Source organism: Moschus berezovskii, chromosome 15 (genome assembly GCF_049115385.1).
Source record: "Moschus berezovskii isolate FMDL1 chromosome 15, NW_MosBer_1.0, whole genome shotgun sequence".
In the NCBI taxonomy this organism is placed as follows: domain Eukaryota; kingdom Metazoa; phylum Chordata; class Mammalia; order Artiodactyla; family Moschidae; genus Moschus; species Moschus berezovskii.
In genome coordinates, this window is record NC_142474.1 from 30,218,377 (window position 1) to 30,243,807 (window position 25,431).

Genomic DNA, 25,431 nt, shown 5'->3' on the forward strand with positions numbered 1-25,431 from the left:
CAATAAATACTTTTTCGGTGTAAATAGTGTATGGGACGTATTCCTGTTAAAAATTATCCACTGTTTCTCTGAAATCCGTATTTGACTAGGGGAGCTGTGTCTGTGAGTTTCCCTGGTGGCTCAGATGGTAAAGAATCTGCCTGCAATGCAGGAAACCCAGGTTTGATCCCTGGGTCGGGAATATCCCCTGTAGGAGGAAGCGGCTACCCACCCCAGTGTTCTTGTCTGGAGAATCCCACGGACAGAGGAGCCTGGTGGGCTGCAGGCTGTGGGGTCGCAGAATCGGACATGACTGAGTGACTACCTCTCTCACTCTCTGTCTGAATTTGCCGACTCAGGCTGCCTTCCTTGGAGGCCTTTGGGGGTCAGCCCAGATGGTTCCTGGGAGGTCTGCAGGCTGCCAGCACAGGGAAGTGGGTCCCCATGCAGCCTGACTAATCCGGTCATCCTTTATCTGGTCCTACTCTCCCTTCATGTGGCCTCTGGGGACCCAGCCCCACTTTGGGACTTGGCGTGGAGACACCACAGCCCCTCTGTAGACCTGGACTCCATGCACTGCTCTGTCCCACTGGCCCCTCACTGGGCTGCATAATTCCCATCCCAACCCAGGGTGGTGGGCTGGATATGCTCCCAGAGTCCAGGAACCTCAGGCCTCAGGCCCTGGAACCTGGGACATGACAAGTGAGAAGAAAGCATTTTGCAGAGGTACCTAATTTAAGGATCTTGAGCTGAGATGATCATGATTATCCAGGAGTGGGGAGGGTCTTCAGTGCACTTCCTTATAAGCGGGAGGCAGAAGAGGTTTTACTCAGAGAAGAGGAGGCCATGTGACCATGGTCACAGAGGCTGGGGGGATACAGCCATAGGCCAAGGGACTTCAGCAGCCCCCAGAAGCTTCTAGAGGCAGGACCCTCCCCTAGATCCTCTGGAGCAAGCAGGCCGGCCCACGCTGGGTCTCGTCCCAGGGGTACTGGACTGTGAAAGAGTCCACTTCTGTGGTTTTAAGCTGCCAGCTTGGGGCCCATTTGTTGCTGCAGCCCCAGGGGACGCCTACACTGGGGGACCTCATGGCTGGTGGCTGCTCACCCTGGAAGGGACAACCCGCAGCCCTGTTCCACTGCAGACATGCAAGCGTGCACTGTGCCCACGTAGGGGATTGGCTCAGCCCCTCCTGAGCTCCGTAGGCAGTGCCAACACCCCCTGGGGCTGGGGGCTGCTTTCTGGGGCAGGGCTGGCTGGGCAGGGAGTGGTCCTGCCATTCCTCCCCCTTCCCCCCCTCACTGACATGGTCAGGGCTTGCTCTGGGGTTTCTGGGGCCACAGTTCCTGGCTGTTTTACGAGCCCCACTGAGGAGCAGAGTGGATGTGGCACAAGTGACTGGCTTGCGGGAATGGGGTATAAAAGCAGACTTCTAAGAGCTTGAAAACCCAGGAGAAGAACAAGGTGTGTGCGACAGTCACTTGTGCAGGAGGAGCCTTCTGCTCATCCCATTGTCAGAGAGACTCCCCAAAACATTCAACCCCCTTCTGCGGATCCGAAGTGACCCATTCTTAGCCCTGGATGCCCCCACTAGGGGAACGCCAAAGCCGCCTCACCAGCTGGACTCCGATTTCAGCGACCCACCGCCCACCTGGTTAGCGTGGGTGGACGCCTGGGCACGTAGCCAGCAGGGGTGATGGGCGCCCGCTGGACGGGGTGGCAGCTTGGTGGGGGGCCCGGAGGGGTCCTAAGGAGCGCCCTCACGCAGGGCAGGTCGCCCACCCCCCAGCAACACACGCACACGGTTTTGGGGTCGCTCAGTTTATTGGTAAAACGGGCACTGAGCGTGACAAAGGCTGGAGGCGGAAGCCGGGGCGGCGGGGACGCTTTTCCTCTTAAAGAACTTCCACTGGACCTTGATGGCGAGCATCCAGTCGCTGACGGAGAGCCTCTTACAAGCGGAGGTGCAGACATGCGCCTGGCGGGGGGGCGGGGCGCCGGGGCCGCGCCGGGGGCGGGGCCGGGGCCGGGGGCGGGGGCGGGGCGCGGCGCCGCCGGGGAGGGTCGCGCCGCGGGCGCCCGCGCTTCACTTGCCCGCCTTCTGCGCCTTCTGCGCCGACTTGGTGACCTTGCCGGCGCCGCCGCTCTTCTTCTCCACGTTCTTGATGACGCCCACGGCCACTGTCTGCCGCATGTCGCGCACGGCGAAGCGGCCTGCGGGGAGCGAGCGTGAGGCGCAGGCCCGGATGCAGCGCGCAGGCGCACTCGCGCCCGCAGCATCCTCCCCCAGCCCCTGGCCCTGGGGCGGGACCCTGGCGCGGAGCTCCCTGAGCCTGTTTGACTGTTTCCGGGGTGGAGGCAGGGGGCAGTGAGGTGCTAGGCTCCCTTCTCCTTAGATGGCAGGAATAACACATATGGGACTCCGCCAAGGCGTCGTTGTGGGAATTAAATGGCATGTAAACAGTCCTTAGAGCAGCCTGATGCAGAATACAGTTCACCCTTTAAGGTATTCTGACGATGGCCAGCAACCTTGCACAGGCAGCTCCCTGATCTAGATCTGTGGGTCATCCCTGGGGTATCGGTGGGGCAGGCCAGCTGGAGGCCGGCGGTCAGTCCTCACTCTGCCAAGCTGTGGGCCTTGAGTGGGTCCTCTAGGGGACTTCATCTGCAGAGGGGGGTACCATCCCCCGCCCACCCAGTGGGGCCACCTATGCTCCATGAGACAAAGGCCAAGGCTGGGTCTCCTCTGCGCTCTAAGCCGCAGCAGGAAAGTCCAGGACCCTCCATCCACCCCACCCCCACAGCAGTCCGCTGTCCTTGGCCTGGAGTGGCCGCCACCTGATGGCTGCCCCTTCCCCATCACCCAGCTCACCAAGAGGGGGATACTGGGAGAAGCTCTCCACACACATGGGCTTCCCTGGGACCATCTCCACAATGGCTGCATCACCGGACTTCAGGGACTTGGGGTTGTCCTCCAGCTTCTTGCCAGAGCGTCGGTCAATCTTCTCCTTCAGCTCAGCAAACTTGCAGGCGATGTGAGCTGTGTGGCAGTCAATGACTGGTGAGTAGCCAGCGCTGATCTGCCCAGGGTGGTTCAGAATGATGACCTGTGGGCGGAGGTACACAAGGCCATCAGGCATGCCCAGGTGGGCACCGGGGGAGGGCCCTGAGCTGGAGGAGGCTCTGCCCACCCCAGGTCCCTGGCGCCCAGATGCTGTCCCTGGAGGAAGGTCAGGATAGGGAGAATCCAGGCTCCCAAACCTGAACCCCAAGGTCCTCTTTGAGCATCTGAAAGGCCACAAGAGAGAAACAATGACGAGGGCATAGTTTGAAAGGGCAGCACCAGAGCAGAAGCAGGGGCATGGCAAAATGACACCTCAGTTACCATATTTCAGTTATATCTCAGTAAAGCCAATTAAAAAATCCTGCTCACTACAGAGGTGACCAGAGAGGACACAGTAAGCACGTAGAGAACAAAGTGCCACAGGCCTGTTGCCAGCGGTAAACCGAGAACAGCCTTTTGAGGACCAGAGCAGGGACTCGGTGAGGCTAGGAGCACCCTGGCCGCTCTTCCTGCCTGCAACCCTGCCCGTCCTTGGGGACCTGCTCTGCCAAGCAAGGATCTCAGTCCTCCCTGGCACCCACCAGCCCCCTTGCTGAGGACAGCCCTGGTACTGCCTGGGGCGGACCCTGCTGGCCACCAGGCTGCCCACCTGGGACGTGAACTGGGCAGCTTCCTGGGGTGGGTCGGACTTGCTGTCCCCACACACGTTGCCCCGGCGGATGTCCTTGACTGACACGTTCTTCACGTTGAAGCCAACATTGTCCCCGGGCAGGGCCTCGCTCAGAGCCTCATGGTGCATCTCCACTGACTTCACCTCCGTGGTGATGTTCACAGGCGCGAAGGTCACCACCATGCCAGGCCGTAGGATTCCTGTCTCCACTCGGCCCACGGGCACGGTGCCAATGCCTGGGCCGAGAGGAAGGGGGCCGTGAGGGCAGGCTGGGGCCAGGCATGCCCTGTCCTCCCTAGCAGGCAGGGAGTGGCCATGTGGTGGGAGGGAGGCGAAGGGAGACCCTGGGCAAAGCAAACGCTGGGACCTACAGACAGAGGTGGAGATCCTTCTCCCGCCCCATCTGGAGAAAAAGGGCCTGAGGAAGCAAGTTCCCAGAACACAGGAACACAGGCAGGAGAGGCCCCATCTCTATCCCCAAGGGCAAGTGTCCCAAGAGGAGACAGCATGGGGCCTTCCTTGTGAGACAGCATCACTCCCCCGGGGTGGTCTGCCCGGCACTGGTGCTGCCATCTCAGGGGTGAGTCCCAAAGGGGCATGGTGCCCCGACACTTCTCAGGATCTGCTTACACTGTGTGGCCAAACAGTGGGGGTGTGATGCCCCGCCAAGATGGGGCAGGGGGCTCGAGCCTGGTTTCCCTGGCTGTGGCAGAGGCTCCTGTGGCATTAAGGAGGCTGATGGCTATGCTCTGTGCTGGGTGAGTGTGATACTCCACCTGCACTCAGGTCCTCAGCATCTCTGGCCACAGCCTCCTGCCTGGGAGTCCCCCACTATGGCCCCCTGTGGGCTTCACACTTGTTTATGGGTCTGCATCATTGCATGACCAGCTCTTCTCATTCCTAGAGTGGATGGTGTCTCCTGCAAGACGGGGACCTCCAGGTGGAGGGTGATAAATAACTCTCCCTGTGCCACTGGTGCTGGCATAGGGCTGGACACTTGTCTGGAGGGAGGAAGACCCCAGCAGTCTTGGGACAGATGGATAAACAGATGGATGGGTGGATGGATGGATGGAGATAGGTGGGTGGGTGGTCCCCCAGAAAGTATGCAGCATGGTGAGAGAGGTAGAAATAACTGGGCCCTGGATGCTCCTGGTCTGGGGCCGGTTCTCAGGAGGGGGTCTGAGGGCAGAGCTGGCCAGGTGGGTAGGGGCGCTGCAGCGGGCAGTGGCCATGGAGCCCTCACTCACCGCCAATCTTGTACACATCCTGCAGCGGCAGACGCAGGGGCTTGTCTGTGGGGCGTGTGGGGGGCAGGATGGTGTCCAGGGCCTCCAGGAGGGACACGCCACTGGCATTCCCTTCCTTCCTCTCCACTTTCCAGCCCTTGAACCAGGGCATCTGGGCAGGAAGAAGGCACCATCATAGCGCCCACCTCCCCCCACCCTATGCACCCCACAGCCAGGAATGGGCAGATAAGCCTGGGCCCCAGCGGCCACTGCCCCCACAATGTCAATCTGGGGGTGTCCCTGGCCAGAGAATGGGCTGCAGCAGCTTTGGCCAGCCTCCTGGGGAAACTGAGCTGAGGGCAGAGTGCCTGTACCTAAGGAGGCTGTGGTTCCCACCAGCACAACACCAACAGAGGGCTAGTACCACAGTCATAGGGCTGAGGGCAGCCTGGGGACAGCCCCCTGACCCCCCACTGGCCACCCGTGCTTGCCCTGACCCAGGGCCCTTGGGGAGCATCCCTGCCACTGCCGGGCACTCACATTGGGTGAGGGCTCCAGCATGTTGTCACCGTGCCAGCCTGAGATGGGCACGAAGGGCACAGTAGCCGGGTTGTAGCCGATCTTCTTGATGTAGGCGCTGACCTCCTTGACAATTTCATCATAGCGCTTCTCACTGTAGGCGGGCTCCGTGGAGTCCATCTTGTTCACCCCCACGATAAGCTGCTTCACGCCCAGCGTGTAGGCCAGCAGCGCGTGCTCCCGGGTCTGCCCATTCTTGGAGATGCCTGCCTCAAACTCACCCACTCCTGCGGCCACGATCAGCACGGCGCAGTCCGCCTGTCCGGAAGGTCAGGCAGGGTGAGCTCAGGCCCCTCAGGGCAGTGGACAGGGGCCTGGGCAGTCACCTGGGGATGAAACCTGGGGGTCTCACCCTTAGAGGCAGTGTGTGTCTGTGTGAATGCCCTGGCAATGTTGAATTGTCTGGGGGGGGGGTGCATTTCTGCCTACGTTCAGTGTCCCCATCCTGGCCTCTGTGTCCACTTGTCTGTGAAGTCAGCCCTGACAATGGCCAACTGTCCTTATAGGCACTCTTGCCTGGCTGAGATGCTGGGGCGCTTACTCAATTCTTTGAGGGGTGAGTGGTGACAAAGGTGAGGGGTCCCATGGCCTGGCGAGGAAGCAGAGGAAATCCAACCACCGCCCACCAATTCCAGGCCCCCCAGGGCCTCCTAAATGGTGTCCTTGCCCCACCTCCAGATCCCCCAGACCCCCGAAGCCCAGCCCACCTGGGATGTGCCTGTGATCATGTTCTTGATGAAGTCGCGGTGGCCTGGGGCGTCGATGATGGTGATGTAGTATTTGGTGGTCTCAAATTTCCAGAGGGAGATGTCGATGGTGATGCCGCGTTCCCGCTCTGCCTTCAGCTTGTCCAGTACCCAGGCATACTTGAAGGAGCCCTTCCCCATCTGGAGGGGCGGGGGCGTGGCTCAGGACGGACCCGGACCCAATGGCCTGGTCACGGGTCCCCCTGGGCCGTGGGAGCAGCATGTCACAGCGGAAAGGGCCCTCGCTCCCGCCGGGACCGGGGACTCTGGACCCAGCCCTGGAACGGGGGCACACCCAGACCTCATCCCTGCCTGCCCAGACCAGCCTCCTGCAGTCACAACGGGCGCCATCTGAGCATCCACCAGCAGGGGGCGCAAGGGCCTGGGAGCCGCCCTGGGAGAGAAGCCGCGGGCGGTTTCAAGCCCTCCCCCTGCTGAGGGCTCCCCTTTATCTGAAGCCAGGGTCTCCCCTCCCCCAGATAGATCTCTGTGTCAGCGGACGACACCACTGGGTTTCACACTGTCCAACCAAAAAAACCCCTCTGTGATTTTTTTTTTTTTTTTTTTTAAGAAAGAAAGAAATCAGATGTCGCAAGGAAGGGCCTGGCTTTCCAGCTCTTTCTACAGATAAAGCTCCCCAGTGGCTTTGAGGCTCCTCCCCCCACCCCCGCCTCACCTAAGCAAGGGAAGCAAAGCCGGGCCAACCTCTGCCAACACCTGCACCGCGTGCACAGCAAGACCCCCACGCTCAGGGCCAGGGCTTCGGTCAGGACTGTGTGTTCACTGTCCAGCTGGGCAAAACCCCCTGCCAGGGCTGCGCAAGGAGCCAGCTCTGCCCTCCGGGGAGGCTACCCAGACAGGCACCCTGCGAACACCCTCAGTGCCCCCCATTACCAGTCCAGCAGGGAAGGAAAGACACAAATTTGGGGCCCAAGAGCACCCCCACCCCCTCGGAGAACAGGGTTCAGCCCAGGCCAGCAACTGCCCCCTCCTGAGCCCTGGCACCAGTCATCCAGGTGAGACCCTTCACAGCTTCCCCCGGACAGGGGGCTTCTCCCAGAGCTCAGGGGTGAAGGTAGGGGGCACAGAGAGCAGACCCCTACTTCATAGACACCTCCCACACATGGGTCTCAGAATTCAAGAGGATCAGCCTCCAGAAATGGGGCTTCAGCCATCAGGGCCCCTCCCATCCTCACTAGGTGACAAAGACCCCCCTAAAAATGGGTGCCACCCTGGATGAGTGGCCTGCCCCAGTCCAGCACGAGAAAATGGAGCTGATGGGCTGGATGCCCATCAATTGGCTATTAATAGCCACTCTGAGTCCTGGCCCTGCCCTGGGACAAGCGAGGACAGCGCCACCCCCAGCCTCAGACTCAGCCCTGGGGCTACAGGAACCCAACCGTGGGGCTCAGAGACAGTGACCAGTACTGGAAGAAGTGCACCTCCCCCTGCCCTGGGGCAGGTCCAGCAGGTTGGTCCACCTCCTCCACAGGCACCTCCTCAGAGAGAGGTACCTCTGCTCCCCTACCCCCGGCCTCTCCCATCTGGATGCTCTGAGGTACACATCCTCTTGCCCTGGAGGAGATCATCTGAGCTTCGTGCCCCAGGGTCAGGGAAGTGCCAGTTGGGCTGCCACATGGGACCCCAGCCTCACGGTGGAGGCGAAGTGGGGAGCTCCCCCAGGGCTCACCTCGGCCGCCTCCTTCTCAAACTTCTCGATGGTCCTCTTGTCGATGCCCCCGCATTTGTAGATGAGGTGGCCAGTTGTGGTGGACTTGCCCGAGTCCACGTGGCCGATGACCACTATGTTGATGTGGGTCTTCTCCTTGCCCATTCTGTCTGGGGCGTGGGGAGGGGCTGGCACGATCTGGGGTGCTCTGGCTCAGGGTGAGGGGACGCTGAGCAGTGAGTCTGTGGGTTGAGGCAGGGGCACAGGTGATGGGGGGCCTCCGGGAGTAGCCCAGCAGACACTGCCCTGCCCAGGTTGAGAGCACACCCTGCCCTACAGAACAAGATCCTGAGGCTAGAGCAGGTCTCTGCATTTAGCTGAGCAGAGCCCAGGGGCAAGCCCAAAGAGCCCAACAGCTGGAAATGTCTGAGTGTCGTGGCTACAAACCACCCCCACCCCTGAGAGAGGTTATCCCCCCTCTGGAGAGACCGAGAAACACCATGCTGGTGAGCCCCATGACCAGTCAGGAGCCTGTTGATGAGTCACCCTGCCAAGCTCTCCAGTGCCCTGTCCCCAGTGTTTGCTCCCCCACCCACGGTCTTGGGCTGGGACACTGCACCCAATCCCAGCACCCCCCACCCCCCGCCGAGCTGTCACAGTGGAGAGATGGTCAGGGCTTCCCACTCCCCTCCTCGAGCAGCAACGGCGCCATCTTCCTCTCATCCCTGCCCGGCAGGCTGGCACGGGGAGACAGGCTGGCCCAGACCTCAGGCAGGGTGATGCAGTGCCCAGATCAGGGGCCCAGAATAGCTCAGGCCCTCCCCAGATCTGGACAGGGGGCAGACAGTAGTGCAGGGAGGTGGGGGTCCCTGCTCTGTCCAAAGGGTGAATCTGGCCCTAGCAGCCAAGCTCAGCAAATGACAGACAGATGCCCTCAGCCTGCTGGGGGCAGGGGGCCATCCCCTCCCCCTCCCTTCTAATCACTGAGTCACAGCCCCTGCTCCATCCTGGAGGTCAATGGGGAAACCTAGGTAGCCCAGGAGGTGACAGGCAGCTGGGGGAGGGAAAGCTGGAGAAAAAGGTGCACCCTAGGGTGCGTATACCAAGTGGACATCGCCAGCGCGGGTAGGGGCGGGGTGGCTAGGACCCCTCAGGTCTGACTTCCTGCCGCTTTCCCGCTACATGGCAGGTACCCGCAGCGCCCACCCTCACCAGCCCCCAGCACTGACGACCCTTCCTCAACCCGGCAGGGCCCTAGGCAGTTCCAAGGTCACGGCTGCAGGTCGATCGCCACTGTCCAGGAGACTCGTCCCCGCCTCAGCCGCCGCGTAAACAAGCGATACCACGGTGCCCCCACCCCACCCAGGGCCGCCCCGGGGACTGACCCCGGTGCCGGTGCGGGCGCGCTGGGCGGGCGGCAGATCTCCGCAGAGAGGAGCGCAGCCTCTCCAGGAGCCGGGACGGGCCCGTCTATGCCCCCAGGACTGGTCCCCGGGGAAGGGACCCTCTGCGGAAAGCTGGGGGCGGGGATGGGGACCCGGAGGCCCAGCGTCCTTACCCAGAGCCGAGGTCTCAGCCAGAGGGACTGGCGGCGCCGGCGCCGGCGGTTTTATCTCTCCAGGAGCGGGGTCCACCTATCGCCCGAGCAGGCGCAGTGCACCGCGCCCCTGCAGTACGGCAATGCGGTACCGGCGCGGGCGGGGCCGGGGGCGGGGACGCGAGGGATGCAGGGTCCGCGGGCGCGCGCGAGCGCGACAGGGACGCGAGAGGAGGATGCGGCGAGGGAGCGAGCTACAAAGGCGGAGACGAGACGCACCCGGAGGGAGCGCAAAGCAGCGAGAGAAAAACAGGCGGAGGCGGCGGAGAACCGCGACGAGAAGGGGAGAGGGAGGCAGAAAAGAGGGAGGGCGGGGATGGAGTGAGGGACCAGGAGAGAAAGAGCTGGAGGCAGAGGACAGATAAAGCCAGACTGAAACGCCAGGCTCAGGCCCGCAGGGAGAGAGGATGGGTGCGCCAAGCACAAGACAGGAAGACATTCGGATCATAAAAGGAGGTCCCAGGGACGGGCCCAGTCCTCAGGGGGCAGGGTGGGAGCACACCAGGTCGAGTGTGGGTGCTGAGGCAGGGTTCTGGGCGGCTGTAGCGTCTGCCCCTGGTTTACAATGGACCTGTGTTCTGAGGTGTCTCCCCAGGGTGGCCTAAGGCGTGCAGGACCCCCCCCCGTGGGACTCTAGAATCTGGCCCCCTGCCCCCACATGCCTGCCGCAGAGGCGTGCCCCAGCAGGCCCCCAAAGCCAGGCTTCTCCCTATTGGGCCCCGTGGTTCCCGGTGACCTTGGAACTGTGGCCTCCAGGGTCCCCTCAGCTTGGCCAAGTGGCCTAAGGCTCCACCACCAGATTCTGAGGCCTCCGGAAAGAACTGTTCTCCACCCTGGACCCCTCTGTGTGGAGGGTACACTTGAAGTCTACCCCCAGAGCCCACTGAGACCTTCAAGGGCTGCCCTGTTCTGTGTACATGGGCAGGGTTCCTAAGGACACAGAGCTGACACGAAAACAAGGCTCCCAAAGACAGTCCTGGGCCATGGCCCTGGCGGGGTCAGAGTGCCAGGCTGCAGGGAAGTGGGGTGGTCACAGACCAGGGCAATGACCAAAATGGGTTTCAGGGAGGGGGACAGGTCAGTGAAGACCACAGTCACGGCCCCTTCTAGGGACCCCCTACCTTGTCAGCTCACCCATGATCACGTCTCCCCATGGCTATCTCTCCCATCTCCTTCACATCCTAAGGACACTCAGGTTAGGGTTGGGTCTGGGAGAAGGTCAGGTAGGGTCTCAGAAACACGTGGTGGGAGCAGAGGCCCAGGGCTCAGCACCTTATGATGGGGCAGTGCCCACGAGGAGCCCCCAGCGATGGGACCCCCGGCAGGCCAGGAAGTAGAAATGGGCTGGGGGCCAAGCAGGTCTCCCTTGCCCGCAGTGAGGGTTTCTCGGGGGGGGGGGAGGGGCCCTTCTGTCATGCTGTCCCTGTGTCCTCGGGTAAGCAATGGTTGGCAAGTGACCCGGCACTTCCTCGCGCTGCTGATTCCATCAAACAGGAGCCAGGAATTAAAAATAAACGCCTGCAGGGAAAGCGCAGCCCAGCCCGCCCAGCTGAGCTGGTCTGTAGGCTTAAGGTGTCCCATCCTGCTGAAGGTTAGGCAGCATCTGGGAGACTCTGTGACTGGCCAAGGCTGGAATGGGACAGACAGGGCAGGAGGCCCGGGTCCCTGTGAACCCCACCCCAACTTCCTCCAGGGGACCTCCAGCTGCTTGCAACCTCAGAGGGTGTTTATCAGACACCCCAACACAGGTCCGCGCCTCTCTGCTTCAGGCTTACCCACAGCTGGCAGCTGGCAGGCACCAAACCACGCTGGGGTGCCCGCGCCAGGGGCCAGCCGGTCCTGGAACCCCGTGCTGCTAGGAGCAGTGGCCACCACTGCCGGAAGGCAGCATCCTTCCCAAGGGTCTGTTGGCTGACCCTGCGGAGGAGTCTCCAGTGGCTTCTCCAAGAGGCCTCTGTCCTCAGCCGTACTACCTGCAGAGCCCTGGGAGTCCCTGGAGATTCGGCGTCTGGAGATACTGGGCTCACACAGTAGTGAGCCACAGGGAGGTATGATGCTAAATAACACCCACCGGCAGAGTGGAGCACTAACCACTGCATGGTACAACTCACTGGCAAACAGCTGCTAACTATTGCGTAGTGTTTAATGCCTACTAACTACTGATTCATACTTAATAACCACGGAATAGTACTGAATAACTACTAATCACTGACTAGTACTGAATAACCACAAAATACTAAGCAATACTACACACTACATGATGTACTAGACAGCCACAGTCACCCAGCCTTGCATGGTGGGGCTCCCAGCAGCCTGAGGGTCCATGGATCAAGAATCAACTGGGCACAGAGAGGCAAAGCACAGTGCCTGAGGTCACACAGCAAGGAGGGCAGAGCCTGCAGCTGGCTTGGAAGACCTGAGCCAGGTCAGTGCTGCTTCTGGACAAGCCCATCCAGGCCCTACCTGTGCTCTGCCCCTCCCAAGTCAGGCTTCGCCCCCGTAGCCTCCCTTTCCCACATCTGAGCCATTGGTCACTGTTGCCCCAAGTAGCAGCCAAGGTTATGGGTGGGGGAGAGCAAGGAAGGGGCTCCAGCTAAGGAGGTTAGTGCTGCCTCCCAAGACAGCTTCTGGGGAGCAGGCAGAGCGAGGGGTACTGGCCCTGCTTTTCAACACCCCCCCTCAGCTCCCAGGCCCAGTGAGCTGTTTGGGGCGACACACGCAGCCCCCTCTTTGGCAGGAGGGGTTTTCACCAGCCTAGGGAAAGAAGATCCAGCTAAAATTAACCGTTATCAAGCTGTCAGCCCTGGAAATAAACCCGCCTCCCATTGGCTGCGGGTGATGTCACCGCCGGGTTAATAATAACCTGCGGATGCAGAGCATTCCACCTGTGCGGTGCGCCTTCCTGGGGGTCCGCGGCCGCAACAGGTGGGGACGACCACCCGGGTGATGGTCAAGAATAGCGGCCTGGGCGGGGCGGGGAGAGGGAGGGCTGAGTGGTGTCTCAGAACGACTTCACCCCCTGCCCTTGGGCTACACTGGCTGCCCTCTGACCCCGGGGCATCGGTGAGCATCCTCACGTGCGGGGTCAGTCGCACCTGTCTCCCAGTCTAGCTGGGCAGTGAGACCTTGGACGGCCTCGGGGACACGTCCCCCCTCCCCCCGCCAGCTCTTCAGGCCAGGCACTCAGGGGACTGAGCTGCCCTCGAGGCCGCAGATTAAGTGTCTCCATGGTGAGGAGGCGTTCTCGGCAACCAGCTCCCCGCAGAAGAGCAAAGTCACGGCCCCTAATCAGAGAAGGGGCGGGGCCGGGGCGGGGCCAGGGCACGTGTACGCCCGCAAGACCCCAAGACCGCCGAGGCCCCACCAGCCTGACAGCCCTGGGCTGGGTCTTCGGGCCTAGTGAAAGAAAGGGGGCGGCGGGTGTCGGGGGTGTCGGGGTGACTTGCTGGACAATACAGGCCCCCAAACACATCACCTGCCAAACCGAGCGTGTCTGGGAGGATGGGGCTGAACTGAGTCAGCCAGAACAGCTTAGAGAGGGAGACACCATCCCTTAGATAGGGGGAGGGCAACCAGCCCGCCCCGCCCCCACCCACAGTGGGGCCGAGGGAGCTGTCCGCCCACCCATACAATGGCAGCAGCAGGGATCCGTAGCCATGGTGATGGAGTCTTCAGGCTCCTCCCCCCCAGGCCCTCAGACTCCTCCCCAGGAACCTGGGTGTCCCCGCCTGCACTAGAGCAGCACCCCTGCTTCGTGGAAGCACAAGAGGGGGTTCCGGTGGGCTGGGCCCCTGGCTCTGGCCCACTGCAAAGGGGCAGCGATCCAGCTTGGTGCTAGGAAGAGGGAGTGACCAGGTCCCCCCATTCAATTCACTGCAGGTTGAGAAGCCAATGGAGAGATCAGCCAGATCTTAACCCAGAGATCTTGGGTTAAGAAGGCACAGCCCTGCCATGGGCCAGGGACACAAGGAGAACCAGGGGAGAGTCTACAGGCCCGACGACCCCTCATGGTCAGTGTTCTCTGGGCCCAGGTGGGCATGTGCTGTGTCATGGACTCCTTTCACACCTGGATGGGTTACCCTGGACCCCTGCCCTGGTGTGGGGGAGGGAGAGGTCTCAGCCCTAAGCCAGCCTCCCATTCCCAGGTTCAGAAATTTCCCTGGGGAACAGGAAGCTCCTTAGCAACCCTGGAGCCCTCATTTTCTGTTTTTGAATAGAGCTCCTCTCAATTGCACAGTTGGGAATAGCCTGCCTAGGGAGCTGGGGGCCTCAGGAGATGTTAGAATGACTGATGCAGGAGGGCAGGGGAAAGACTGGGCACTGAAGGAGACAGGGCTCCAGCCTGTCCTTGAACCACTTAGAGAAACTGCACAAAGCAAAGTTGTGCTTGACCACCAGGTCAAGAAATAGAACACTCTGTTGTGCCCTCAGAAGCACCCCTACTTGGGCTTCTCCTACCAGACATCACTTTGCCGGCTCTTAAGCTTTGTGTGAATGGTCCATGTAGGTTCTGTTCTTTTTTCTGGCCTCTTTCACCTGCCACCACATGTGTGACTTGCACCTGTGCTCCTACCTCTGGGAGGTGTTTGTTTCTTCACTGCTGTGTAGCATTCCATTTTCAGTGCTGTGTAGTATTCCATTTCCAGTTCTGAGCTGCCGAAAATTAAGCTGCTATGAACCTCTCCTGCGTGCCACTTGTGTGAGCATTTCTGTCTGCTATAGGCCCCATGAGTCGGGTTTTGAGCCGTGTGTATGTGTGCATATTATTCCAGTCATTTGTGTACTGCCTCCTGGCTGGTAAATTCATGCTTTGATACTTGCTCTGTGACAGTGGACAAAATTACAGTAAGCATTTCTCCTCCTCAGTGAGCAGATCCACTTTTGCAAAGCAGGCAGTGAAGGGTGAATTTACCTCCAAGAGAAAACTAAATGACACCTAGTGTTTTCCCTTGACAGGGAGGAATTTTACAATTTTTTTTGCATGTCTAGTGATTTTTACCAGACCACCTTACCTGCCTCCTGAGAAATATGTATGCAGGTCAAGAAGCAACAGTTAGAACCAGACATGGAACAACAGACTGGTTTCAAATTGGGAAAGTAGTACGTCAAGGCTGTATATTGTCACCCTGCTCATTTAATCTACATGCAGAGTACATCATGCAAAATGCTGGGCTGGATGAAGCACAGGCTGGAATCAAGATTTCCTGGAAAAATATCAATAACCTCAGATATGCAGATGATACAACCCTTATGGCAGAAAGCAAAGAGGAACTAAAGAGCCTCTTGATGAAAGTGAAAGTGGAGAGTGAAAAAGTTGGCTTAAAATTCAACATTCAAAAAACTAAGAGCATGGCATCCGATCCCATCACTTCATGACAAATAGATGGAGAAATAGTGGAAACAGTGGCAGACTTTATTTTCTTGGGCTTCAAAATCACTGAAGATGGTGACTGGAGCCATGAAGTTAAAAGACGCTTGCTCCTTGGAAGAAAAGCTATGACCAACCTAGAAAACATATAAAGCAGAGACGTTACTTTGCCGACAAAAGCCCATCTAGTCAAAGCTATCGTTTTTCCAGTAGTCATGTATGGATATGAGAGTTGGACCATAAAGAAGGCTGAGCACTGAAGAATTGATGCTTTTGAACCGTGGTGTTGGAGAAGATTCTTAAAAGTCCCTTGGACTGCAAGGAGATCAAAGCAGTCAATCCTAAAGGAAATCAGTCCTGAATATTCATTGGACGGACTGATGCTGAAGCTGAAGCTCCAATACTTTGGCCACCTGATGTGAAGAACTGATTCACTGGAAAAGATTCTGATGCTGGGAAAGATTGAAGGCAGGAGGAGAAGGGGATGACAGAGGATGAGATGGTTGGATGGCATTACCGACTTGATGGACATGAATTTGAGCAAGCTCCAGGTGATGGACAGGGAAGCCTGGCGTGCTGCAGTCCTTGGGGTCACAAAGAGTCAGACATGACTGAGTGACTGAACTGAACTGAGTGATTTTGGCCTGAATAATGAACATTCTGTAAAGACTCTGGGTTCTGTTACCTTCCTTGGAATACTGTTGGTTCTCATTTTAGCAGCCATTCCATTACTGGGTTTTGGTGGGCTTGTTTTCATGCTTTGTTTGTGTCAATCTGGGAACCCCAAAGTGCCTCCCAAGACCCTACACTCAATAAGATTCAGCTTCCAGTTTTGTTCCCCCCAAAGCTCTTTATGGAGCTCACTTTTATCTCTTCTTAGATGGAGCCTAGAATGGGCATTGTTCTCGGTATAATCTTTTCTCCTAAAAAATAAGTGAGCAGTCTCTCCACTCTGGCCAGGCCCAATTGCCAGTGCCATCCAGCAAGGCTGGTCTTCCAGTGTTTTTGTTTCAATCTCAGCTCCTGGTGGACACAGTCTGAGGAGTCCTCCAAGGAGTCATGCCCTAGAATAACCTTTCTCCTTGAAGGCAGAAGGAACCCGTGGCTTCATGTAGCCACCAGCACATGAAAAAGGTGATGCACTATCAGTCTTTTGATTGGTCTGCAGTATTTAAGACTTGGTCTTTGCAGACCAGAGCAGGAGGTTCCCCTCTTGGCCTTGAAGAAGTGAGCTTCCAGGTTGTGAGAGGCCTGGGAGGGGCCATGTGTCAGGAACTGTGGGTTGCCTCTCAAAGCTGAGCATGGCTCCTGCTATCCGCCACTGAGAGAGCAGGAACCTCAGTATTACAGCCCCAGACGATTCTGCCAACCACCACGTGACCTTCAAATACATCCCCCAAACCCCTGAAGGAAACACAGGCACCTTGATTGTACCCTTTTGAAATCCTGAGCCGAAGACGCAATGAAAGTGCACCCACTATTTCCACATGGACTTGGGGACTTCCCTGGTCCAGCGATTAGGACTCTGTGCTTCCACTGCAGGGGGCACAGGTTCAATCCCTGGTCAGGGAAATAAGATCTCAAAAGCTGTGTGTTGCAGCCAAAGGGGAGGAAAATGGTTAAGATGGTAAATCGTTATGTGTATTTTACAGCAGTACAACAGTTTTTGTGGGGGGAAAAGTGCTGATGCATGCTACAATGTGGATAAACCTTGAAAACAGTACGCTGAGTGAAAGAAGGCATAAGTAAAAGGCCAGACAAAGACTGTATGATTCCACTCATAAGAAATGTCCAGAGTGAGTAAAATCATAGAGACAGAAAATGGATCAGTGGTCACCAGGGACTAGGGGAGGGGCAAAGAGAGGGGAGTTGCTTAATGGATAAAAATGGGTTTCCTTTGGGGGTGATGAAATGTGGAAGGATGGTTACACAACTGTCAATGTATTAAATGGTTGCTGCTGAGTTGCCCACTTTAAAGTGGTTAGTTTATGGGAATTTTACCTCAATAAAAAGATTTGGGTATTGTTATTTCTCTATATTCTTATTTTTCAAACATATTTTAGTTATCATAGTTCACCTGTGTTAGCTTTAGGACCTACATCTTCAAAGACCTTGCTGAGATTTTTACTGGAATTGCATTAAATACGTATATCAGTTTGGAGGGAACAGACGTCTCTACTGTGTTGAGTCTCCATTATTCAGGCCTTCACTGGTTTCTGTCATTAGCATTTAATTTTTGGCATACAAATCCTCGTTTTGTCAGGTTAATACCTAAGTGTTTCATGGCAGAGTCTGGCTATTATATATGGTGTTTTTTAACTTTCTGCTTCTAGTTGTAAATCATTAGTAAATCAGGAGTACAACTGGTTGTTGTGTGTTGACTGTGTCTGGCTAAATCTCATTCGCTCATTAGGTTTTTTTGTATATTCCTTGATGGCAACCACCACAGTATCTTGGAGAGGGACAGTTTTATTCCTCACTTTCAATCTGGATGCCTTTTCTTTCTTTTTCTTGCCTCATTGCACCCACTAAGACCTCTGGTAGACATCGAATAATCGTGGTGAGAGTGGACATCTTTGCTGCCTGCCTGGTGCCGGGAAAAGACCCTGTCTTTCTCCATCAAGGACCACACTGGCCTACTTGCCAGGAGTTGGTTGGTTGTAAGCGATGCTCTTTACAAGAGTGAAGACATTCTTTTCTTTCTTTCTTTTTTAAAAAAATTATTTATGAATTATTTTTGGCTGCACTGGATCTTCATTGCTGCCCCTGGGCTTTTCTCTAGTTGCAGAGAGGAGAGCGGGGGCTACTCTGCAGTTGCAGTGCACGGGCTTCTCTTGTGGTGACTAATTGCAGAGTAGGGGCTCTGGGGGCGTGGGCTCAGTAGTTGTGACACACAAGCTTAGTTGCCCTGAGGCCTGTGGGATCTTTCCAGACCAGGGATGGAACCTGTGTCCCCTGCACTGGCAGGTGAACTCTTAACCACTGGACCAGGGAACTCCCAAGGACCTCCTTTTCTGTTTCGTGTATGGTTTCGATCATGACTGGGTTGTCAACCCCCTTCTCCATCACTTGACGTGAGCACTCACAGTTGTGTGTTGGTGCATTTTCACATCAGTTGCTTTAAAGCCTTCGTTGGTCACTATAGCATCTGCCATCCCAGTAAACCTGTTTGCCGGGTGTCATTTCTCATGCCAACTGGGGTTCTCCTGGTGCTTTTTCACTGAGGAATTTTAGATCTTATCCTAAAGCTCGGTATTCTTGATGAATAAACACTTTGTGGGTTGTTTGATGCCTTGGATGGAATTCCAGGGCATTGCAAAGTTTGTTCCTAGGTTTGTATTTGCTTTTTAAGGGAGAATCTTTTTGACCTCCTCACTCCTTCATGCTGGAAATCTGTCATGTCTTTACGCAATTCACCCTTTCATCAGATATATTTCTTAAATGCCTACAACAGGGCCAAGTCTTTCTTAGTTACTGGGGACAGAACAGGTGCAAGCTCAGCCCTCCCAGATTTTACTTAACCAGAAAAAAAAAAAAAAACAATTAGGTTGTTTTCAGTAGCAAAAAGTGCTATAAATAGTGACTTTTAATAAGCATCTGCTATGTGCCAGGTCCTGGTACTTTCCTGTTTTACCAACAAGGACACTGAGGACAAGTGGATGAGTGATCATCTGGCCACACAAAGTGCCCCCCACATAGTAGGCATTCATTACATGTTAGTCAGGAGTTTTATTTTTTCTGCAAGTGGTGATGTCACTTACAGAAGCTCCAGCTAGCGCTGAAACCTGGCATAGCTGGGACCCAGGGAAGAGGGTGTTCTGACCTGAAGGGCAGGGGCAGGGCCTGGGCTGGAGTCCTACTGGGGAGCCCATTCTCCAGAGGCAGGAGGAGAAGCCCTGAGGGCCCCAGCTCTGCTCAGCCTTTGGCAGAGCCCTCACCTCACACCCAAACACCTGTGGCAAGAGCAACAACAGAGGACCCATGACAGCAGCAGCCTGGGGTTTGAGCCAGCCCCTTGCCACCCTGTCTGGTCTTCACAGAACACCTGTCAGGAAGGTGCTGCCCCTATCAGTCTGCGCAGAAAGGGATGGGGCTCAAGAACCCCACGAGGCCCTGCTGCTCAGCCGGGACCCCAACCCCAGGCCCAAGTCTTTCCCCGAACCCAGGGAGCCTATGGCCATCAGCCATCCTGTTCCCTCTACAGTGAGGACTGTCTCTGGCCTCCCTACGGCTTTCACGCCACCACTTCCCCAGGTGGCTGGAGGCTCAGGCACTGCGTCCTGACCCACACTCAGCCTGCCCACTCTGAGCACAGGATGAGCCCCAGAGCACTGGGGCCACCATCCCCAAGGGATGGTGGAAGGCCTGGGCCAGCCTCTCCCAAGCCTAGCCCCTGTCACACCCACCCTAAAGTTAAAGCAGCCCCAGCCCAGGCCTCAAGGCCGAGAGCCCGTGTTCCCCCAATGCTGGAGCCACACCCAGGGGTATCAGCAACACAAGGATCTTGAGGTCCACTTGGCACCTCTGGGAACCCCAGACAGGGGTGCAGCCCACCTGGGGATCAGGCCATGCTGTCCACAGGCTGGGGCAAGACTAGATGGAGGCCGAGATCCCCACCCCTTTCCCCGCTCTAACCAGGACATGCCACCATCCACTCAGGGGCCCCGAGGCCAGCTATGGGGAGTGACTGGCAGAACCCCTACCTTCCTGGCTTAGTAAATGCAGCCTTTACATTATTGCTTTAAAAAAAAAAAGCTACCTTTTTTTTTGGATTATCCCACTCTTGAAATCATTGGTGAGATTGAGACTGGGGTGGATGGGGGAAGGCTGGCCAGTGGGCCACTGAAAGGTGGCCTGGGAATGTGGGGGAAGGCCCCACCAGAGTTCCTTCAGGGAAGGCCTCAGTGCCTAGCTGGGAGAGGCTCCCACTACCCCCTCCTCTAGAGCTGGCCTGGGCTGCAAAGCTGTCATGCCCAAGGGCTCAATTCCCTGGTTGGCTGCCTGGGGCTCAATGCAGTTCAACCCTAATGATCTCTCCTTGCTCCAGGACTCCTGATGGGCCCCACTGCAGCCCCTCTGGGCCAACCACCTGAGCTGACACCACCCCTCACCCAGTCCTGCATCTCTCAGCTCCCTCCCAGGGTCACCAACATACATCCTGACCCCACCCTCTTTCTCAGCAGCTGCTCCCAAGACACTCCTACAGGAGGGAGTCCCAAATGGGAACCAGCCACAGCAAGTCACAGCCGAGTGCCCTGCCAGTCCAGGTTCCTAGATCTGGGCTGCCAAAGGTGACCCCAGGGCATTGCTGGCCTTGACCTCAGCCCCCAAGGTACAGACTCAAAGGCTCTGACCAGTGAGGGGTGTCATATGACCTGATCAGACTGAGCAGAGCCCTCCTGGCTGGAGCCAGTGTCCGGGGGTGGAGAGAATGGAGCCTCAACTCGTTGAGGACCAGTAAACTCTGAATGTGGGAGAGGAGCAACAGCTTCTGGGGGGTCTCAGCCCTGACCTGGAAAGAGGGCAACCTGAGAATTCCTCCCAGTCTCTCCCTTGAGGGTCTGAAGCTTCCCGTCACCCTGGGAGCTGAGCTCTGCTTGGGGTTCAGGGCCCCATGGTTTCTTGAAGACAGGAGGAGGGGTTTCAGGACCCCACCATCCCTGCACATCTTCCCTTCTCCCCTAGCCCTCCTACTCAGCTGCCCAGGCCTGAGCCAGGCCCAAGGAGCCCCAGGGACGCAGGGGTCTGGGTCCCTCAGGGAACAGATGGGTATGTGGCTGCATCAGGGCCATCCCAGGGGCCTGGCGCTGTTTGGGATCCCCAAGGAGGAGAGGCTGCTGAGGTCCCAGGGGCAGGACTGTGAGGCCTGCCTGGAGTGACTAAAGTGCCACATGCTCACCCACCCCTCGGACTCTCTGGGACATCTCATCCTCTGCTCCCCACCAGGAGGCAGGACTTAACTTCAACCTCCCCACCCCCACAAGTCTGGGCTTCCCAGGTGGCACTAGTGGTAAAAAACCTGCCTGCCAATGCTGGAGACATAAGAGATGCATGTTCAATCCCAAGTGGGGAAGACCCCCTGGAGGAGAAAATGGCCACCCACTCTAGCATTCTTGCTCGAGGATCCCATGGACAGAGGAGCCTGGTGGACTACAGTTCATAGGGTTACAGAGTCAGACATGACTGTAGCAACTTAGCATGCGCACACACCCACAGCCCAGTGCACCAGGGCTCCCACTGGCCCCAGGGCCTCTGCATCTCCCTGCACTGGTGCTAAGGCAGCACTGGCTCAGCTTCAGGGGACTGACCCTGGAGAGAGCAGGGTCTCCCACTCACCGCCCCCCGCGGACATGTGGAGCTGGTGGGTTATCCACGAATTCTGGGTGGTAGAAGCCACAGCGGCAAGGTCAGCACCAGCCTCCAGCTCTGAGCACCTCCCATTAGAAGCCCTGGTACCAGGCCCCCTGCACCTAAGCTCTCTCTGCTCAGACCCCACCATGGAATGGGTCTGCCTCAGGGGTTCCACTCCTCACGCTTCTGCCCCTCTCCCCCAGGGGTATTCTGTGTGCCTCCCAGGCCCCCAGGAATGGCAGCAGCCCTCAGTTTCCCAGCTGTGCCCGCTCCTGAGTAAGCAGCAGGCCCAGGATCCAGAGCAGGTGCCTTGCCAAATCCTAGCCCCACTTCCTGATAATATGAGCTGTCCATGGTCCTGGGAGGGCCCCTCAGGCTGGCCTTTCCAGCTTTGGTCCCTTGAACCCCGGTCCTGTTGGAGGCACGAGCAACGGGCACCCACAAGATGCCCACACACTTGGACGCCGACTACAGGGATGCGGGAGTCCAGGGAAGGGGCAGGGCCCAATGGCTGAGGGTCCTTCACACCAGATGGAGGGGCTAGACCAGATGGAGGCCAAAAGCCCTACCCCTTTCTCCACTCTAAGCAGGACAAGCCACCATCCACTCAGGGGCCCCGAGGCCAGCTATGGGGAACGACTGACAGAACCTCTACCTTCCTGGCTTAGTAAAGGCAGCCTTTACACTATCACTTAAAAAAAAAAAACAACTACCCATTTTTGGATTATCCACTCTTAAAATCATTGGTGAGGTTGAGATTGGGGTGGATGGGGGCAGGCTGGCCAGCAAGCTGCTGAAAGGTAGCCTGGGAAGGTGAGCAAGAGCGAGACAAGCCTGGGTCCTGCCCAAACATTCCACCCTCTTGGTGCCAACTGCACTGACCTTATTAATGATCCCTCAGTGAGCAGTAGGCATGCCTGGCTGCCACTCCCATCGCAGGTCTTGCCATGGACCCCTGTCCAGGCCCAGCGGGCCCCCTGCTCTTGCCCAGCAGCTCTGAGCACTGGGCTCCACCTCACCTCCTCCTTGCTCAGCCCTCAGCTTAAGCCTGACACCCCATCTCCTGTTCCCCACCCCAGCCAAGTGTGGCTCCTCTCTCTTAACTGGCCCCTCTGCTGGAAGGGGCACCTGCCTGATTCACCACCAATCATTGTGCCCAGGTGAGCCATGTACTCACAGAAGGTGCTCAGCCCACCCAAGTGCCAGGTGGACAGAATGGTCCAAGGTCCAGTCAGGGCATCTGTCTCTTCCCCAGCCCACAGCACCAGACTGTCCAGCCAGGGCTAGCACTAAAGAGCCAGGAGGAGAACAGGGAGGCTTCCCCTTCAAGGGCAGTTGGGGCCTGGGGCCTGGAGGAGGCTGAGGGTGGGGGAGAAGGCTACTTTCCACACTGGAAAGAAAGTCCTCCTCCTGGTTGCAGAGCCAGGGTGTGGCCCAGACTCCACAGGGAACATGCTGGGGCTACCCAAACTAGGGACCTCACAGCTACTGCAGATATCCGCAAACAGAGCTCTCTACTCACCCCCAATGACATAAGCCCCCCCTCTGCCTGCCCTACTTTCCACTCTCCTCCCCAACCCAGGTTTGCCAACCAACTGGATGCAGGCTGGAGCTGGGAACGCAGAATTGGTTCTGGAGTCCCTAGCGCTGTGCAGTGAACATGGGTGGGTTCCCCAGCTTCCCACCCACAATGAAGTCGCTGAAGGGCTGGAAGGGTCCTGGCACACAGCTCGTTCTGGATACCACTAGACCGACAGCTGGGGTAGGGCATGCACCAGTGGGGGCCCACATCTGGTTGAGGGCTGGGCACACACTAGCCAACACCCTCTTATCTGTCCAGGGTGAGAGTGGGGAGGGCCCCATTCTGAGCCAAGGCCAGAGCGGAAGACACTGCGGGGGCATGACTGGGGCTCAGCCCTGGGCTGTGGACAGCAGCAGAAACAGACTGGAAGTGCAGGGGCCACCGTCCAGCATGCCTGCCGCCTCCAATAAGCTGGAAAGGTAGAAACAGGCTGGACTAGCAGGGGGCCTGGGTCCCAAATTATGGCCAGAGCCCAAGAAGCGGGGATGGGAGGTGGGAGAGAGACAGGGCCTGCTTTCAGGCTGGAGCGGCGGTTATTTAACCACCTCAAGCCCAGACCAGGCCAGGATGCGCAGCCCGGCAGCCCAAGTCAGACAGACAACGGGGCTGGCTTCCTCCAGGGCGGACCAGCGAGGGCCACGCCACGGGGGCGGGGCTGGGCGAGGGCCAAGCTGAGCTTGGGGCGGGGCCTAGTTGGCCTCGCATCCAATTAGGCGGGGCGGGACCGGAGCCTGGCTGGGGCGGGGCCGATATCGGGGCGGTGTCTCGTCGGGTCTGGGGCGGGGCCGAGAGCGGGGCTGTACCGCCTTATAAGGGGGACGCGTCCGCGCGTGCGCGCCCTGCGTGTCTGGTTTGTGGAGTGATACCCCGCTTTTTCTTATGCAGATGGGCTCTGTGGCCTAGCGCCCCCGTGCCCACAGTCCGTGATCACACGCCGAGGCCCTCGAGGGGTCGCCGCCGAGGTGGGGCCCGGGCGGTTCGTGGATGAAATCGAGCGTCCCGAATGGGCGGCAGGGGGCGGCCGGTGCGCGACGGCTGGCGGGGCTGATCGCCGGGCGACCGGGAAGTCGGAAGGGCGTGGGTGGGGAGGGGGCGACGGATAGGACCCGGGGCACGGAGCTGGGGTTGCGCCGGCCACAGGTAGGGCCTCTTCCCGGAGCCCCAAGCCGGCCGCCCAGCGCACAAAGCGCCTTTGTTGTCCCTCGCGGCCGGTTCGGGCTGGTTGGAGCCGCCCGCGCGGAGAGGGCGGGCCGAGAGTTCCGGATCCCCGCCTCGACTTGGTAAACAAACCCGACCTCCGCCTCTCCCGGGAGCCCACGGAGCTGAACTGACCCTGGGGTCCGAGCAGGTCAACTCAGCCCGGGTGGGGTGCGCCCTTCTGCGGAGGCAGCAGTGACCGAAGGGGCTCCCCGACCCCCGCGTGCGCAGGTTTCCACCAGCCCGCAAGCAAGAGCATGGCAGCCATCCCCTCCAGCGGCTCGCTCGTGGCCACCCACGACTACTACCGGCGTAAGTCAGCCCCTTGCCCGCGCCCCAGCCCGTCCCGAGCTCCCCCGCCTAGAGCTTATGGGGTCAGCTCCAGTTGCTTGAGAACCTGTATCCGGGTGGGGAGTGAGGTGCTAAGGACCCTTGACACCGGCCTGTGCTGCCGGTGAAGCCAGTGCTTGGCCGGGTGGACTGGAGGCCCGGTGCCCCGTGGAGCTGAGCGCGCCTCTTCTCTCCAGGCCGCCTGGGCTCCACTTCCAGTAACAGCTCCTGCGGAAGTGCCGAGTACCCTGGAGAAGCCATCCCCCACCATCCCGGTGAGTGCAGTGTCCCCTCTGTCCCCGGGGCTATGCCCAGGGAGTGACAGCAGCACCGTGACTTTGCCTTGCTCCTCTTAGGTCTCCCCAAAGCAGACCCGGGACACTGGTGGGCTAGCTTCTTCTTCGGGAAGTCCACTCTCCCGTTCATGGCCACAGTGCTCGAGTCCCCGGAGCAGTGAGTGTGCCTTTCTGGGGACCAGTGTGGAGGAAGGGGCGGGGGCAAGTGGAAACAGCCTCTGACTTCCTGCTCTCCCCCAGCTCGGAGTCTGCCCAGGCCTCCACCAGCACGATCACCTGTGACCTGGCTCGGGAAGCTGTGGGGAAGCAGCAGCCCAGCAGCCAGCCTGGCAAAACCAACTGCAGGCCCCCGTCCTGAGTGACCACCACCAGCTGCCAGGCTTTGTTCCAGTGACCACCACCAGCTGCCAGGCTTTCTTCCAAGGCACTAGGCTCATCAGAGCCCTCTTCCTCCCCCTGCTCTGTACCCTCCCTTCCCCTCCTCTCCCCAAGACCAAGCAGGCTGCAGTCAAGGGAAGCAGTTCGGTTTTTAATATCAAAACAGCAAGACACCAAAAAGGAAGTTGAGAGAATCCCACTCTCTGCTATCCGAGCCACACGAACGCGCCTTCCTCACACTCCGTGACCCTGTGCCTTGCACCAAGTGGACAATAAACTCTAGGAGTGAGCAGCCTGGTGTGTGTGTGTGTGTGAGAGAGAGAGAGCTGTGTGCTCCCCCACCCCCGAGGGAGAAGTCACTAATCCCTCAACCTTCTCATTCCCAGGCGTGAGAGAGCT

The 25,431-nt window shown here is 58.4% G+C and overlaps 2 protein-coding genes across 3 annotated transcripts; one reads left to right on the forward strand and one right to left on the reverse strand.

Annotated features, from left to right (window-relative positions):
• Positions 1-1,784: 1,784 nt before the first annotated feature.
• Positions 1,785-9,650, reverse strand: EEF1A2 (eukaryotic translation elongation factor 1 alpha 2). The gene is made up of 8 exons (XM_055433493.2): positions 9,492-9,650; positions 7,955-8,175; positions 6,226-6,405; positions 5,480-5,776; positions 4,961-5,111; positions 3,693-3,949; positions 2,852-3,086; positions 1,785-2,193 (listed from the first exon to the last, which is right to left on the reverse strand). The coding sequence occupies exons 2-8, from the start codon at positions 8,096-8,098 to the stop codon at positions 2,066-2,068; spliced, it is 1,392 nt and encodes a 463-aa protein (XP_055289468.1). The 5' UTR covers positions 8,099-8,175; positions 9,492-9,650; the 3' UTR covers positions 1,785-2,065.
• Positions 9,651-23,636: 13,986 nt separating this feature from the next.
• On the forward strand, positions 23,637-25,324 carry PPDPF (pancreatic progenitor cell differentiation and proliferation factor). 2 transcript variants are annotated; one of them, XM_055433480.2, is made up of 5 exons: positions 23,637-23,793; positions 24,260-24,340; positions 24,556-24,633; positions 24,715-24,811; positions 24,895-25,324. In XM_055433480.2, the coding sequence occupies exons 2-5, from the start codon at positions 24,286-24,288 to the stop codon at positions 25,010-25,012; spliced, it is 348 nt and encodes a 115-aa protein (XP_055289455.1). In that variant the 5' UTR covers positions 23,637-23,793; positions 24,260-24,285; the 3' UTR covers positions 25,013-25,324. The 2 variants fall into 2 exon arrangements, with proteins under 2 accessions (XP_055289455.1, XP_055289445.1); XM_055433470.1 differs by lacking the exon at positions 23,637-23,793 and adding an exon at positions 23,801-23,855.
• Positions 25,325-25,431: the final 107 nt, after the last annotated feature.